The sequence below is a fragment of the Colletotrichum truncatum genome (assembly GCF_014235925.2).
Source record: "Colletotrichum truncatum strain CMES1059 chromosome Unknown Contig_0007, whole genome shotgun sequence".
In the NCBI taxonomy this organism is placed as follows: domain Eukaryota; kingdom Fungi; phylum Ascomycota; class Sordariomycetes; order Glomerellales; family Glomerellaceae; genus Colletotrichum; species Colletotrichum truncatum.
The window spans coordinates 3,246,334-3,263,670 of record NW_027222404.1 but is presented as its reverse complement, the minus strand read 5'-3'; the positions used below and the strand labels follow the sequence as shown (position 1 = coordinate 3,263,670).

General features: G+C 50.4%; 4 protein-coding genes across 4 annotated transcripts; 2 read left to right on the top strand and 2 right to left on the bottom strand.

The window, feature by feature from the left end:
• Positions 1–2,237: 2,237 nt before the first annotated feature.
• On the top strand, positions 2,238–4,287 carry CTRU02_211320 (MFS quinate transporter; the record flags this gene model as incomplete). The annotated part of the gene is made up of 8 exons (XM_070205607.1): positions 2,238–2,338; positions 2,423–2,580; positions 2,640–3,293; positions 3,366–3,571; positions 3,629–3,732; positions 3,799–3,825; positions 3,883–4,122; positions 4,182–4,287. The coding sequence occupies 8 exons, from the start codon at positions 2,238–2,240 to the stop codon at positions 4,285–4,287; spliced, it is 1,596 nt and encodes a 531-aa protein (XP_070060850.1).
• A 656-nt stretch (positions 4,288–4,943) lies between these two features.
• On the top strand, positions 4,944–7,052 carry CTRU02_211319 (HET domain-containing protein; the record flags this gene model as incomplete). The annotated part of the gene is made up of 2 exons (XM_036720340.1): positions 4,944–5,325; positions 5,380–7,052. 2 exons carry the CDS (start codon positions 4,944–4,946, stop codon positions 7,050–7,052), a joined length of 2,055 nt encoding a protein of 684 aa, XP_036588083.1.
• A 248-nt stretch (positions 7,053–7,300) lies between these two features.
• On the bottom strand, positions 7,301–11,894 carry CTRU02_211318 (ABC multidrug transporter; the record flags this gene model as incomplete). Its single annotated transcript, XM_036720339.2, has 3 exons — positions 7,301–8,994; positions 9,050–11,120; positions 11,178–11,894. 3 exons carry the CDS (start codon positions 11,892–11,894, stop codon positions 7,301–7,303), a joined length of 4,482 nt encoding a protein of 1,493 aa, XP_036588082.2.
• Positions 11,895–13,714: 1,820 nt separating this feature from the next.
• CTRU02_211317 (MFS transporter) lies at positions 13,715–15,422 on the bottom strand (the record flags this gene model as incomplete). Its single annotated transcript, XM_036720338.1, has 3 exons — positions 13,715–14,498; positions 14,565–15,089; positions 15,154–15,422. 3 exons carry the CDS (start codon positions 15,420–15,422, stop codon positions 13,715–13,717), a joined length of 1,578 nt encoding a protein of 525 aa, XP_036588081.1.
• Positions 15,423–17,337: the final 1,915 nt, after the last annotated feature.

Below are 17,337 nucleotides of genomic sequence, written 5' to 3'. Positions count from 1 at the left end.
TACACAAGACACAAGACCTTAGACATGACTTGAAACATGTGAATAATATCCAAGACTTCTGGAAAAACAACAAACTACCCGAGATCGATAGATTCAAGGACACGTCTTACACCAGCCGTGTGGCATTCCCATTATCATTCTGAATGACGACACAATCAACGGAGAATTTTAAACCCCCTTTCCAATTGAAACCCAGACACCCGGGCTCAGTCACTGTTTAATAAGTGTGACGAACTAGGCACATAGCAATCAGGCTAGAAAAGGTGTAAAAGAGTGACTTGATTTTAGAAAGAGGGTATGAGTCGTGAGGAAGCGCGTACTTATCCCATCGACCGCGGCTTGACTCCATTTTCGCCAAGTCCTCAAGTTTCCACTTTTAGAGCCATTTTTACTCCGCATTACACTAGATACATAGAAAACATAACATTTGCCTCTAAATGACAGGTTCCATGAGAAGTGGCGAGTACTTCTGGTGCACTAGATTTTTACTAGAAGCATTCTGTACTGAAATATTAAGTACATAAGTTAACGAATCTGGCAGCCATTTATGCCTTGATTGGCTTTACCCCTCCCTTGGCGAAAATGGGGTCATGCCGCGGTCGATGGGATACGCCTACGGTGTGCGTTTCATATGGCTTACGTAAAACACACCTAGCTCGGTGTGTTCGGTGAGCGTTGACACTATCGTCACAATAAGGGATGTATCTGTCTAGGCCGTTCGCAACCTCGCTTCGTGGTAACTTCCCTTCTCGGAAGTCCATCTCTTGGAAATCGGTTAACACAGTCCGTCCTGCTATCATATGGCAACGCCTCCGGCTTCTCCCTTCACCTACACCCCACCTCTTCGTAGTCGTTGTCCACACCACTCTGCATGTTCAAAGCATACCGAGGAACTGGCAGCGATGTTTCAAATGGTCAAGATAGCCAGAGAGGATCACCATACATGCATAGAAAATATCCAACATGTAAACCAGCAGATTTCAACCATTATCTGAAGTCACGTAAACAAAGGCCTCCTCAAATGCCATGACTCCCAACTCATAACCCCTTTGCCAAACCCTCAAAACTTTTTACCTTTCGCCACAAGGGGCCACCATCCACGTGTGTAACGCCCAAAGCCACAAAAAGCGACCGTAACATCCCCTAGTCCGCCACCAAAAGATGACACTCTAGCCTCCCGTGGCCTCCAACAAATTCGAAACAAGAGGATTAATATATACATTTTCAATTGGGGATTAGGAATGACAGAACAGTCTTGCATATGGTAAGGATATCTGAGGGCCCCATCTTGATCCGATTAACCGTACATTGGTCTTTATCTTAATTCAAAGCTTTTCCGTGATGGGACTAATGTCGGTGGAGACATTGGCGGGATACTCGTCCGAGGGGCCACAGGGTTATAAATAGGATTGTTGCAAGGCGTACACTATAAGACGATACGATCAATTGCCAGCCCATGTATCCGTGTAAAGAATTATTTTCAGAGCATTTTACAACATTCAGAAGGGCCAAGATCTATGAATGCAGCAACGCAAGTTGCTCAAGTGTTCGCGACACGAGATAGACCGAAAGAGCCCTTGTTCTCCTTGGCGAAGATGTCATGCTTGAGATGCTCTACATTTCCGTAGGCTTTTCGGAAATGTTCAATTGTCGTTGCCGCTCAGCTGCCAGCTCCTCATTCATTTTCCCAGCCACCAAATGAGGAACAGGATGAAATATCCAATCCTGATGCCACTCAACCCCAATAACCCCCACTGCTTGGCTCTCTTCCCCAATTACCTTATTCTCCCTCTGCATCCTCACCACCCTTCCCCCAGCCACTCGGACCAGATCGGCGCCCTGAATCCTGCATCGGTCCCATTGGTGCAACTCTGCCATGGAAACCCATCGGTGTCGGGTTAATGAAAGCGAGACCTGCGACCATACTACCCCGGTCAATCTCCAGCCCTTCACTCCCACATCATGTTCGTGAGATAGGCGCTCCATTCCCCAGATTTCCCCCGCACCAACGGACCGAGTGTGGAACGGCACCACTTGCGGGGATAAGTACGGAAATCGAGGATAAACCTCGTTGCCTTCGGAACTTTCTCCTGTTTGCTCACCATATCTCTTTGCGACACGCTGACTACTTGCAGCTGGTCACAGTCCGTTGGAAAAGCTTAACTCGGTTCGCATATCTCACAGATCTCATTGCACCCCTTGAGGCAAGCTACCAGCACTCTTCTTAGTAGGGCAACATGGGTGGCCTTCGCGCGGTCGAGGATCGGCCCACGCCGAAAGAGGTGTACAACTGGCGCCTCTACATTGAGTCGTCCATCATCGCCATGGGATCATTGCTGTACGTAGCCTATGGTATCATAGCTTTTCTTTGCCTGTAGTGGAACCTTGCTTAGAAAGAACCACTAACACAACGGTAACGCAGCTTCGGTTACGACTCGGCCTTCATCGGAACGACAATCTCACGCGCCAGTTTCGTGAGAGACTTCGGCATAACCTCAGCTACATCTAAGGAGATATCCTCCAACATCACTTCGGCCTTCCAGGCCGGCGCTCTTGGCGGCGCGCTTATGTGCTTCTTCAGTATAATCATCATCCTGATCATATGGTCTCCGAACCTAGAGCTAATTTGTCTTTGACAGTCACCGAGCGTGTCGGACGCAAATGGGCCTTAATTATCAGCAACCTTGTCTTCATCGCCGGGGCGGTGCCTATGGTCGCTGCCACCAACGACCTAGCTTCCATGTACGCCGGTAGAGCCCTGACTGGCTGGGGATGTGGCGTTATCACTGCGACTGTGCCCTCCTATATTGCTGAACTATCCATTCCCTCGATCCGTGGTATCTTGACCGGTTTGTTCGAAGTTACATACCAAACAGGCTCTCTTGTCGGCTTCTGGATCAACTACGGCATCAACCAAAACATGAACCCCAGAAGCTCGGCGTCTTGGAGGCTACCAATGGCTGTTCAGCTCATTCCTGCAGCTGCCTTGCTTGTTGGCGGCTTTTTTCTGCATGAGTCGCCTCTCTGGCTTTACCGCAAGGGTCGCGAAGAAGAGGGAACCAAGGTACTTGTCGCGTTGAGGCATTTACCAGCTGATCATCAGTATATGCAAGAAGAGGTGGGAATGATTCGCGCTAGGCTTGCCGAAGAGGCTGAACTGTCAAAAGCCTACGGTAGCGGTTTCTACGCCTACATCCGTGGCGCACTGTTTGAGTTGTCGCGTAAGGGAATGTGGAATCGTCTGCTTTTGGTCTTTATTTCATTCTCCCTGCAGAACATGTCGGGTGCTGCTGGTAAGTTCTGAGTTTCACCATACCGGCCTTTGACTTCTTTGGGATCTATCGCTAAACAGCCTCTTCTCATAGCTATTAACTATTATTCCCCTATGCTCTTCGGATCCATTGGAATCACAGATGTAGCTTTGTACACTGGCATCTATGGCTTAGTCAAGGCGGTTGCGTCCATTATATTCTACGGTGCTCTCATTGATATTTGGGGCCGCCGTAGACCAACCATCATCTCTTCACTGGCTTGCTCACTGTGTCTTTGGTTTGTGGGCGCATATGTAAAGGTGCGGCGTCTCACTATTCATAAACCTCAGGCCAAAGGAATCGCTAAATCGTATTAGGTCGGTAACCCAGCGCCAATTATCGCCGCTGGCAAGGAGCTCTCCTCGTCAACCGAGGCTGGTGGGCGAGCCGCCACAGCAGCCATCATGATATACTCCGTTTTGTAAGCCGTGTTCATCAATGACGCCTCCAACCTCAAGAGAGCTTCAGCTAATAATGAACGTAACAGTTGGTCTTTTGGCCTTAACGGAATCCCGTAAGTAAAATACTGGCGACACGTTAGCAGCATAATGGCGATGCTTATTGTTCATAGGTGGATTGTCTCGGCGGAAATCTTCCCTGGTGCTCTTCGCAACCTCACAGGAACATTCGCCGCATTCACCCAATGGCTGATTCAATTCATTATCACCAAGGCGTTGCCATACATCTTCGCCAGCCTCGACTTCGGCGTGTGGTTCTTCTTCGCCTGCTGGATGCTCACAGCCACTGTCTGGGCCTACTTCTTCTTGCCTGAGACCAAGGGTGTCACGTTGGACCAAATGGATGTACTCTTGTATGTTCTTCTTAAGAGCCCCTTTCTCACACTCGCATTTACTGACTTCGACGTCCCAGCGGCTACGAGGGCGATCGCCAAACACATGGCCAGACACTCAAAGCAGATGATTCCAAAAGCGTCGACCACGATGTTCACGAAGTTGATGAAGCTGGTAAAGTATAGAATTGCACTAGCCAGACTGTCTTCTCCCCTTCGCATGTCAAGGAATGAAGAATTAGGATGCGCTCGATGCCAAGCGAGAAAACAGATATCAACAGCCTCAGAAATGAGCCTAAGCTTCATAGAAAATGTTTGACCAATAAATCAATGATTGAAAACTGGGCTTAAATTTTTTCGCGTTTTTCAAATATGTAAACGCCCGGAGCTAGACACCAAAGGTCTCACATGTATGTGCCTTATTCTTTGATTCTATGACAGCGCTTAACGTCAGGTAAGTACCCATGGCAGCAAATAATCGAAGCTTACCATGTTGTCAGAAAGTCCCTTGAAAACGTGATGTATGTCGTGAATAAGGATCTAGTACTTGTTTACGAAACCTTATGGTGGCTATGGAATTGAGCTTTGAGTACCATAGGAGCTTTTGTACGTGAACATTCAGTTTCGAACAGCGATGTAGACTGGCGTGTTATTCTGCAGGATGCAAAGTATATAGAGCTAGCGACCGCCTACTATTTCCAAACTAGCCGGAGTTTGGCTTGGCGGTGCGCAGATGCTCACGTGTGACTAATGCATGTTCTGACCGTCAGCTGAATATGAGGGGAGACGCAACCCGCTGCAGCTGTGGAAACTTTATCATTCACAAAAGACCAGCAGACGTCATGTCCTCTAGGCGCTCCGCCCTACTTCGTTTTACGGACGCATTACGCCATCCGAGGCAGATACTTTTGCGAAGATCCAACGGGTGTAGTGTATGTGAGTTTACCGGCGATGAGAATGCAAACATTACGAGCAAGCATAGCCTCGAGACATGGACCGAGGCAGCAAAGAATTGTTGCTTTTGCGAGCTAGTTGTTGCGGTACTCAATGAAGTGAGAAGAAGACATGGTATCGATATTTCAGGTGGTGGCCAGAGCCAGATTTATCTTTGTGGGGGAAACCCAAACAACGTCGGTGGGAGGTATTACCTAGTCAGAGACTACTTTCACCATTCGACAGCTCATGAAGACCTGTCAACCCAAATACTGTTTTATAATCATTTTGGTAAGTTTTCCTAACTGCGATACTGTAGCGCCAAAGCGCTGAGTAAAACAATAGGTTCCGAATCGCCGTGGGAGGGTCTTCCTTACGATGAGGACATATCGAAAACGGCTGGGTCGAAGGAATGCCTTGTCCTGTTGAAATACTGGATGGAGATGTGTGAAGCCTCTCACGAAAGCTGTTCATCTGAGAAGGCAGCTCTTCTTCCTACTCGAGTGCTCGATGTCAGTTCTTCACAGCCAAGACTGATCATTGCTGAAACCCTATCGCGGAGAACTGGCAGATTTATCGCCTTGAGCCACTGCTGGGGCACTTCTCAGCCACTGAGAACACTGAAAGACAACATTGGGTTGCATCATGAGGGTATTGATCTTGGCACGCTCCCGCAAACTTTCCAAGACGCCGTTGCGGTAACGCGGCATCTAGGGATACAGTACATATGGATCGACTCTCTCTGCATTGTTCAAGATGATGCTCTTGATTGGGAACGTGAAGCAGCCAGAATGGGCGATATTTACGGATCAGCACATCTCGTTTTGGGCGCGTCCTCAGCAGCAGGCGGTGCCGAGGGGTTTCTGGGTCGCCGAGCCCACCACTGGGAAAGCAAAGTGACGGTTCCCTCGCCAGACGGATCCCGAGGCAAATGCGAGATCCACTGTCGGCCACTTCTTGACCATCCAATGCCGAATGCAAGAGCTCCCAGCAGCCGGGGACCTCTAGAGACCCGAGGCTGGACATTCCAAGAGAGGGTCCTGGCAAAGCGTTTCGTGTCGTTTGGTAAGTACGAGCTCAGCTGGGGCTGCAACTCACTCTGGGATTGTGAGTGCGGCTGGGTTCGTACCAGGCGGGGAACCCCTGGCGAGGACTTTGAACTGATGCTCAAGAATTCCATAAGCCTCTACCCCAAGATCAACGAAATGCCTGAGGCGGATCTGTATCACGAATGGCGGTTTGCCGTTGCATCACCCTACTCCTTTCGCAACCTTACCTTTTCCAAAGATAAGCTAGTTGCCCTGTCAGCTATCAGTCGTATCTTCTACGAAAAGCTCAACGACAATTTCCTCGCAGGGCTTTGGGAGAAGCAACTTCCTCGGGACCTGTCCTGGTATTGTCACCGAGAGTGGGAAGAGCTTGACTTGAACAAGGACTTTTCCGTGCCGTCGTGGAGCTGGGCTTCGGTCAAAGGAGGCGTATCCTGGAGCATGGCCACGAAAGGTTTTCGATTCGAAAAGACTTGCCGCGTCATCGAAGCAAGCTGCACGCCGACCTCGGCTATTAACCCATTTGGCTCCGTCGCCGGCGGCCATGTGACTCTCCATGGTAAGTTTACGCCAGCTACAGCAGAGTATCATGGCTACGGATCGAAACTGTGGAAAGACCAAACTAGGCATTACCTCCTGGATAAATGGCCGACAAGTAACTTCTACTCTGATGTCTTCTTGGGAACGGCTGCGGTCAAGATGAACGGCGAGTTCATCAACACTGCTGTGCGTTTACTATCTGCAAATCGTAATGACAATCGAGAGGAAACAAAGTACCCTGTGTGGTGTTTCATGCTGGGAACATATAGATCCGGGCAGACACAAAATGCCGCTGTTATCATTCTCGGACAATCCGTGTCTCAACCAGGAAAGTTTGAGAGGGTTGGATTTGCGGAACTGGAATTTGGATACAAGCCGGCTGAAGAATTCTTTCAAGGTTGGACTGACGAGACTGTAACTATCGTGTAAATTGATACGAGGAACCTATGGATCATATTGCGCTGGGTATTTACCGTTGCTCATCACCAAATCACAAATCACGATGATTTCGGAAATATTGTTGTTTGAAATATTCTTTCTTCATTCTATCTTCCTAATTGTAGTATAAAACCGTGGGAAATTAACGCTCGCTAAATAATCGACAGAAAAAGCACTATTAAGTTTGTGTCTGGACACTTTATGTCTAAAACTGGTCTGTAATCATCCCGAGTCGCAACTTATTGAGTAGCACGACCCTTTCCCTTGGACTCCTTCTTGGGCTTGGATGAGCCGGAGTTCCACTTCTTGACGCGTACGAGGTAGTAGGACATGACGGCGACGAAGATGTTGAAAATGATGAACGCCCACATGATTCCGAAGTTGCGCCAGCGCTCATCATAGAAGATGTTGCTGCCGGCGAGGTATTGGTCCGCGTTGCTCAGGGAGCAGTACCTGCACTGCTCGGTGGCATCAGGGTTTTGCAGCTGTCCAGGGGCCATCTTGAGGTAGTCGCTGAGGTACTCGCCACAAGTCTGATTGGCGGGGGGGTTAAAGATGGAGGTCTCGTCGGCAGAGCAAGTGACGGGTCGGCCGTGCAGCTGAGTGCCAACGATGCCGGCCACCCAGTACGTGAATGGAGAAACGCGGTACATGAAGATCCAGAAGCCGGGGAGGGCGGTCGGCGACTGCAGGACACCGCAGAAGGTCAAGCTCATGAGAACAAGCATGGTGACGACGCCTGAAGCGGTGAGAGCGTCGGGGAAAGCGGCAATGGTCATGTGAGCAAAAGAGCTGGCGTAAATGAGGAGCTGGATGGCGAAGAGGAGAACCAGACCTTGTCTGGCGGTGCTCTGGATGCCGATGACAGGGTAGTAGAAGCACACGAAGATGAGGATACCGGTGACGATCTGGTAAGGGATCTCGACGATGATGTTGGCGAACATGAAAGCCTTCCAGGAGTAGGCCTTGCTGGGGCGCTCGCGAACCTCGTACAGAGAACGCTGGGTAATGAAGTGAGGCTGGATCTGTTGAACAATGGTGGAGAAGATGGTGATGACCATGAAGACGGCGAAGACAACGTTTTGCATTCCAGCCATCGTACCATTGGCCTTGTAAAAGGAGAAACCGACAAAGAGACCTGCGGCGATACCGAGGATGAACTTGGCGAAGACGTAGTTGGGCATGCGCCAGTACTGCTGGAAGACACGAGTGGTAACCTCGACCAATTGAGTAGAGAAGGGCATGGCGAATTCGGAGTGAGAGCCTTCATCTTCGCTGCCAGAGACCATTTCGTTGGCCTTCTCAAGATGAATTCTCTCGATCTCGGCGTCAACACCGTGGCGTTCATTGCTGCCCCTCCAAACACTGTGCCAATCTTCGCCGTCAGAGTTGGTTCCGTTATTGACGATCTCGAGCATGTACTCGGCAGGGTTCTCATCATCATCGCATCTTCTGGCGCCATGGGACTCGAAGTAGTTCAGAAGGGTTTGAGAGTTGTCACCAATGTCGCCGAAGTAGACGGTCTTACCGCCACGAGCGAGGAACAGAAGGCGATCGAACTGCTGAAAGAGGATGGCGCTAGGCTGGTGGACGGTGCAGAGGACAGCTTGGCCGGAGTCGGCGAGCTTGCGCAGGAAGGCGCAAATAGCCCACGAACTCTGGGAGTCGAGACCACTGGTTGGCTCGTCGAGGAAGAGAAGAAGCTTGGGCTTGGCGGCGAGTTCAACACCAATGGTCAAGAGCTTGCGCTGCTCGACGTTGAGACCCTCACCGGGCACACCGACAACAGCGTCGGCGAAGTCGCGCATGTTGAGCATGTCAATGACCTCTTCGACGAAGGCGTACTTTTCTTCCTTGCTAACAGTCTTTGGCTGGCGGAGCATAGCGCTGAATCGCAAGCTCTCACGAACAGTTGATGTCTCCAAGTGGAGATCTGAGAGTTGTTAGTCAAAACCGTACCAAACTTTGAATTGATTGAGTTTACTTACCCTGCTGCTGGACGTAGCCAGTCTTGCGCTGAAAGCTTGCATCAAGGGGCTTGCCGTTGACAAACATGTCGCCGGTAATGACGCCCATGGTGGTTCTTTGAGCGAGAACATCAAGGAGAGTCGTCTTTCCAGCGCCACTGACACCCATCAGAGCTGTGAGAGTACCAGGCTTGACCCAACCGGAGACGTTGTCCAACAAGCGGCGAGGCTCACCCTTGATCTCGATGTCATAGACAACATCCCTCCAGGTGAAGATGTCCTTCTGGGGCGGGATGGAGCTGACGTTGGGTTCAGGGCCATCGTTCTTGCTCTTAACAGGGACTGCCATGTCCTCGTTGGAAGCGCTGCGGTTGACACCATCTTGAAGGTGGGCGGGAACATGGCCGCGCTGGAAGACAAGGACCTCGGCGGTGCTGGTGGTGGCAGAGTTGAGCTCGGTCGCGACAAAGTAGAGGATCATGAAGAAGAACAGGAAAGCCAAAAGAATTCCAAAGTTTCTCCAGACATGAGAGTAGTAGTACTGGTAGTTGGTTCCGATGAAGGCATCGCCGCTAACAGTGCGCTGGCCGGCGACCGCGCCAACTGCAGAGCAGATCCAGGAGTCACCGTTCAGAGGGGTGTAGGAGGGAATGATGTCTGAGCAGGTAAACTCTCGGCCGTGGAACTCGTTGGCGATGAGGATCTCGAAGGCATAGAAGATGGGATTAATCCATCGGATCCAGCCAAACCAGTCAACCATCTGGGGAACGCGAACGACGAAACCAGTGTAGATAACGAGAGCCAATACCAAGACACCTGCCAACATCATAGCCTGTGACACAGTCTTGGTGATGGCGGCCATGGTTCTGAAAACGGCGCTCATGACAAAGGTGGAGATGTAGGTGATCAAGAAGTACAAGAAGAACTGGCCGGGTTCGCGTCGAAGTCCTGCGAGGAAATAGAGCACGAGATTGAAGGTCGTCGCTGTGATAAACTTGATGGGAATATCAGCGACAATTCCAGCGATGGCTTCGGCAGCGGGGTGATAGAAGGCGTAAGATGCATGCTTTTCGACGATGGGCCGTTGATCGTACAGACTGTTGATTTCGGAAATGGCAGTGAGGGCGTTCATGAGAATAGCCTGGAAGAGAACGGATCCTTTTGCGTAGAATCCGGCAGTTGCGTCTGGCGTACCGTAGAAAACTGAACCAATGATGAGAGCCAACATAAGATTGATAACAGCTGAAGTAGCTGTAGCAGACATGTCGTTCCATATCCTCTGGTAAGCTCTCTTCGTAGTCAACTTGACCTGCATGGCCATGCTAATGATGTATGGCGACTTGGGACGGACATGCTTGGCCTGTCGCTCGTTCTTCATCTGACGCAGCTCGGTAAGCGCCTGGCTGTTAGAGCCCATGGGGAAGGCCTCCTGGTGCTGCTCAATCTCCTGGCGGAGAGCAGCGTACTCGGGGGACTGGCGCCAGTACGCCTCGAACTCTTCAGGGGTGCGAGGAACCTGGTTCTCCATGCCAGGGCGAGCCCGGCGTTCTTGAGGGTTGGTGACCGAGGTGAGGAAGTCACCAGTGGTCTGGCGCTGAGGGCAGTCCCAGCCCATGCGTTCAAAGTAAGACTTTGCCGCAGCGGCGGGACCGAAGTAGATCTGGCGGCCCTCGTACAGGACAACAGCCTTGTCGAAAAGGTCGTAGATAGCCTGACTGGCCTGGTAGATGGCGACGGCGTTGGCGCTGCCAGTGAAGTCGGAAGCAAGGCGCAGAGCCTGAACAAACTTCAAGGCAGTAGCTGAATCCAGACCGCGGGTGCTGTTGTCCCATGCGCACATGGGAGAACCAGCAAGCATCATCTCAGCGATGCTCACACGCTTGCGCTCGCCACCAGAAACACCGCGGACGAAGTCATTGCCGACCTTGGTGTTGTAGGTATGGCTCAGACCGCAAACAGCCATGACGATCTGGGCTGCTTGCTTGTGGTGCTCATCGCGGGTCATACCCTGAATTCTCCTTGAAGGAGTACGGACTGCGGCGGCGAACTCAAGGGTTTGCCCAACCGTGAGATGGGGAAAGTGCTTGTCAACCTGGAAAGTAAATGTTAGTCTTGTGTGAGTAGAGAAGAAGGTGGAAAGTGTGCTAACCTCTTGGTTGTAAACTGTCTCTCCCTTGAACTCCTTCATCATCCGCTTCTGGGGAATACCGTTGTAGTGGATAACGGAGTCATGGCCCAAGCTCAGACCGTGAAGCTCACCGGTCATGGTCTTGAGGAGAGTGCTGCAACCGGATCCAGGTCTGCCAAGGACGATCAAAAGCTCTCCGCTGTTGAGAATTCCATCAAAGCTGTGGAGGATCCTCTTAGGCTCCTTCTTGCCGAAGCTAAGATGCTCGCCAATTCTCAGGGGGGCCTGGAGAAATGAGCCCACAGTCTGCTGAAGCTGCAGGGCGGCACCGGTTCCAGAAACATTCAAGTCCTTGTAGGCGACACCGGCGTTCTTGAGGTTGATGCCCTCATTTTGCATCTGTTGCATCATGTTCTGGAGCCATTTCGAGAGGTCAAAGGACTTGCTCGTCGGGTCTAGGGCTGGGTCATTCTCGGTCGTGAGGTTCTGGCCGTAGGCAACGTCGGCCGATCCAGGCTGGCCGAAGCTCAGTGCACTCTGGCGTCTTTGTGAGAGTGTTGTTGCGATTCTCTGAAGTTCTCTCCTGTCCTCCTCGTCGATCATCATCGTGTCTCGGTGGGTATCTCTCGTAGGGCTGGCAAGGGTGGCATTGTCATCGGATGAATCGCCATTCTTCCCCGTGTTGATGGGGGCAAAGTTGGCCTCCCACTGCTCTGATGTTGATGGCCTTCCGTTCATTGTGACTGATGAGCCTGCCGACCCACGGCTGTCTCTTATTTCGGGTCGGTGTGACATGGTTGGGTATTAGGGGCTGGCCAGCGGCTCAGCTTAGATGGGATTGATATTAGATGTATATGATATTCAGATGAAGTTTAAAAGTCCTTGTTGTTGAAATGTGTTGAAATGTTAGAGTCCAAAGGTGGTAAGACTTGATAACTGTTGGTGAGATGTAAGGAAACAGTTGGGATGGCAAGAGGTTCAAGATGAGTATATTATACCAACTAGAAAACAGATAAGAAGCGTCCATATGCGGACATGAAATCGATACCGACGCAAGACCGCAAATCCGCAAACCCACCCGTTTGGGTTTTCAGGGCCAGTTGGCGTGCGGCCGAGCCAACTAGGCGGAGTTCGTAGACCGTCCGCCGGCCGGCCGGTGGCGATGAGGTCATTCCCTGTACCCCTAACCGAAATTTCTCATCCCGAAACTAGAGATGGGTGTGTAGTCCCATCTCTCTGGCACGGTCTGTAGGGTGGCCGTTCCCGAGTTCCCAGCAGCATGGATTACAGTCCGGGCGGGTTCTTGTTAACCACTGCAAAGTCCGCACCCCGTTTTCGGGTCCTTCGTGGTCTCCGAAAACAGCTTACGGTAAGCAGCGCATGAGCCACAGGGCGGCCCTAAAGCTGCAGAACCCTCTGGACTAAGCCATTTATGGTGTAAAGACACGCTAAAAATCGGCCGAAGTTTTCTGACAGTTTCCCGATTGCATCATAGTGGCCACTCGTATTGTCCATTTCCCCTACGGTTGGCTGCTAATCCCCCTTTTCCCGTCCGCCATGCCGTATATCTCTGCACAGCTCGTAGATCTGGGGTTACATTACTGTTGGGTCCTCGGGAGATTCGCACTTGAGCCAGGGCTGCGGCTGCCAATAGCGGACCGAAATGAAGCTGACGAATGTTGATTCGATTTCCAATTGCGGATTTTGACTGGAGTTCTGTCGGACTTTGGGGAGATAATGAGCGTAGATATGTAAACAACCCAAGTTTGAGAAACCCTCAGAACTTTCCATCCAACTGTTCTATGCTCTGCCCTCCCCCCATCTGGGTGCCGTCTCTCACTGAGATCCACTAAACCAAGCTGACAAAATCTACACGCATACTCGTTGTCGATGACAGCAGTCCATACATACCTTAGCCATAGCACGATGCATAATGATTCAAGATCAGCTCCATATTTCTGAGATTCATTCCTGACGGAACTAAGGATTAGCGGAAACTATTATTTAGTATCATCGAATGTTTCCGCGTGTGTGGTGTTTGAGACATTCATAATTCTAGATCTATCCCCCCTTTGTCTGACTCCCAGTTCCCTCCCACACCTTCTGGGCCACACCTTCGGGCTCCCGGAGGCTTGCGACCGGCTGAAATATTTAGACCGCTGAGTCATATTCTACAGTACGTGCACACATCATTTCAACTGCCCCCGCCAACGGACCCTCCCACCCCCGTTATGGCCGAGCCATCTACTGGGGCGTTCCCGGGGCGCACCAACCTTCCGTAGGGCGGGGTTCCAGAACATCCCCCCCATGGCCATAATGTTGGCGTCTTAATGATAACCCCTTGAGAATTTTTGTCAGCATCTCGACAGGACAGCCCCTTGGCAGGGTCGCCACCCATAACGCGAAGCTTCTACTGCGTACTTGAAACTTTGCCTTTTCATCCCAAACTCGTGGAAAATCCCTGGAAACAGAACATGTGTGTGGGTAGATCTGACGGGGAAAATGAGGGTGTCCTCTGTCCCGTTGCTCCGGTTCCCCAAGTCCAAACTGAGCTGTCCTCACTCCTTTTTAACACCCACTTTGCCAATCTTTCTCAATCCCCAGACCGTTACGAACAGAGTTGCGCCATACAGCGCTGTACAGTACCAGAACGATGCCCGATAACCTTCCAGCAGCGCCGCCGGGCTGTCCTTGTCTGTCAACTTGGATTTGGCCGTCACCGCACTCGCAATCGCCCCGGACGAGGCCAGACCTACACTCTTGCCAATCTGGGCAATTGTGTTGTACACACCACCAGCGACACCTTGTGTTCGGGACGGGAACAATGAAGTGATCAGCAGGTTAGAGATGGTGAAGAGGGTGTCGGCGCCAATAGCGTTCATGAACATGGCCCAGAAAATGCAAAACCAATAGTTCCACGCGGGGTCCGCGATTCCCATTAGCAACGGGGAGAGCGCCGCGAGGGCGACGGCAATGAGGATGGCCACGTCGGCCCGAACACGGTGCACAACGAGACCGGCTACAACGCTCGCTAGGACCCCTCCAACCGGCGCCGGGAGGAAGCGGACTGAGGTGTCTATGGCCGAGAGCCTCTGGACATACTGAAGGTAAAACGAACTAAGTTGCTCGGTCGCATTGAAGGCACCCCAGACCATGAAGACGCTGATGCAGATGCTGGTGAAGCTGCGGTTCTTCCACAGTGAGTTGGGGATGATTGCCGGCCGGCCTAGACGTTCTTGTCTGCCCACCCATGTGATGAAGCTACCAATGAGCACTCCTGAAATCGCCAAGAGGGCAATGTTCTCCGGCTTCTTAATGTCCTGCGTGCTGTCGGTAATGGCACTGAGAAAAAGATGTGTCAGTTCTCATCTTTTTTGAGTTTGCTAGTAGGAACACTGTTGCACTCACGCAAGAATATAAGACACCATGGCGAGGAACGCACTCGCCAGAAACGCCCCAATCCAGTCCACCTCCGTCAAGAAGCGGTTCCAAGTAACTGGCTCACGCTTGCCGAGGCTAGGTAGCCACTTTAGAGCAATCAGGAAGATGACAGTGTTGATGATGGCAGCAATATGGAAACCCCATCTCCAACCAATAGTGTCCGTGAAGACACCGCCAACACTAAGGCCGACAGAGAATCCAATAGGCTGACCGCCACCCATGGAGGCAAAGCCGATGTTTCTTCGCTTGCCCGGGGCAAAGGCATGTGTGATAATGCTAACGGCAGACGGCAGACACATTGAAATAGCGACACCTGCAAAGGCACGGAACATGATCAACTGAATACCGGTTCTCGCAAGACCGCAGGCAAGTGTGAAAGCTGATTGAAAGAAGCAACCCAGGAGATAAAGTTTTCGGGCTCCGAAGAGATCAGCCATCGCTCCTGAAAGCAGGAGAGTGCAACCACAAGTCAGGGCATATACTGAGGCAGGCCTTGACAACACACGTTAGGTATAAATTGATTCACGCTGGAGAAGCCATTGTGGAAAGCCCATACCAAAGTAGCAAGCTGCTTTCAAGATTGACATCTTTCGCCATGGCGGGGATACAGACGGTCACGATGCCAGCCAAAAGGGAGCTGATGCCGGTGATGCACGTCACCGAGGTGATTACCACCAATGTCTTTCCCTTGGAGATGTCATCATGTTGGACATCCTCAGCTGAAAAGGAGTTCTGGTTCGAACTCGGAGTGTTCGAGGGCGATGCCGAAAGTTGCGGCAAGGGCGTCGCCGGAGCAGTCACCAACTCCACCGTAGTTGTAGACATGGTGAACACACGCTTGGTTCACAAACTCACTTTCAAAAAGACAGTGGGTTAGGCAGGCTATGGTCAACTCGGTGGACCGCTCAGTAGACTTCAGGCTCCAGTGAACGAACATCACGAGAGAGCGGCCGCCCCGCGAAGGGGCGGGAGCATGAAAGAAGTAGCTGAAGTGAGCAAAATTTTGACCGACGTGCCCGAGATCGGCCGAACGTGGAGCCCCGAAGAGCCCCATATTGAATTGTGTAAAAATGACACCATTTAGTGCCAAAGGAAGCGAAATGACTAATAATTTTCAAATAGTTTCCTCAATTCATAAGGGTGTACTAACCTTTTGAAGAAGGTTTACTGACTAAAGCTCCATTTCTTTGAACTTGTGATGCTCTTCTCGTTGGTTGTTACAGTTGGGAACATGACTCAACCCGGTGTTGGAACTGCCAATGAACTTGGTTGGTAAGCACTCCGTTGTAGAATGCCTTTAAACTCGAGTAGTAGTGCCAAGAAAAAACAAAAGGTCAATTTGATTGCTTCAACATGTAGTTTCCGTTTCGATGCCATGGAAATGAACCCTTGAACTGAGGAAGTGCAAGTTGTAAGTTACTCTGCTCAATGAAATTGTGTTTTAAATTCTCACTTAACGCCAATTTTAAGTCTTCTTTTGAACACTCGACGTCTGTTTTTCTCGTAAAATGATATCAGGGCTTTAACCCAAAACTTAAATCTCCCCTGCTATATAATACTAATAAAAAAAAGTAAAGAAAAAAGCTCCAATATTGTATTTATTCGCGATGCTTTAATATGCCCTACGTAGTGGTGAAGCGAGAATGATCTATTCATTTCGATGAACACCCTGATGTCCCATACTAAAAGCTGTAAATCTTGGCTCTACTTAGCCTACTCATAGTTGGTAAGAGTGAGAGCCGAAACAGGGCATCATTCTCATCCAATTGGGTGACTTGAAACACCAAACTTCCGATGGTTAGGCAACGCTAGGTAGAATTAAGTGGCCGTGGGGTCCTGGCAGGTGGTGTTTTTTTTTTTTTTTTTTTCATCTGATTTACCTTATTTGAATTAAACTATTCTAACATTGAAAGACTAAAATGTAATCTATATAGTGTTACGACGAATTTAGTTTCATCACAACCCGTTTTGCAGTGAGAAGACGAAATGAGATCCAGCGAGAAAGTCTGGCAACCGGTCATTCAAAGTGAACAAAATTTGACAGCCAATTGTAAGACGGCAGTCAAAATAGCGGGCGTGGTTGATGCATTTATGGACTGCAAAGACTCGTCAAACTCATATTGAATACCATTTCTTGGTAAGAACCGTCAAAAATACGCCATGAGTGTGTACTTCCATCAATTGTGATCTTCATTTCGATTGAACCATCGGTAGAGCTACAAAAAGGATGCAGAGTTCCTAGTTACTCGCGAGGGTCAGGTCGGAATCAACCCCAGCCAGACAGAATTGATTTGGTTATCTATGCATATGGAGCCCAACTTGAAAGTTCCTTGTGTTTTTAAGCGCAGGGCTTTCTGTCGTTTGCCGCAAACCACCATTTTGATCTTGGCCGACCGTTGCCTGGGCCTCGACATCAGAAGTCCGCCGCATTTCTTGTACGACTTGGCGTTGCAATTTCGTATTTTCATCCCTGAGCTTCTGGGCGTCGGATTTGAGCTTAACAATCTCATCCCGCAGGGTCTTTTCCTTCGCTCGATAGGCAATTCCCATTACTCTGATTTTCTGATTCGCCCGAAAGGCGTTATCGTTGGCGAAAAGCTTTCTTGGCGCGTTCATATTGGTGACGTCGTTGGGGAAAAGTGAGGTTGTGTCTTTCACACCGTAATATTGATGTCGGACGTCCACAGACATATCGAAGGCCATAAATTTTGCAATTATAAGCGGTTGAAGAAGTACGTGT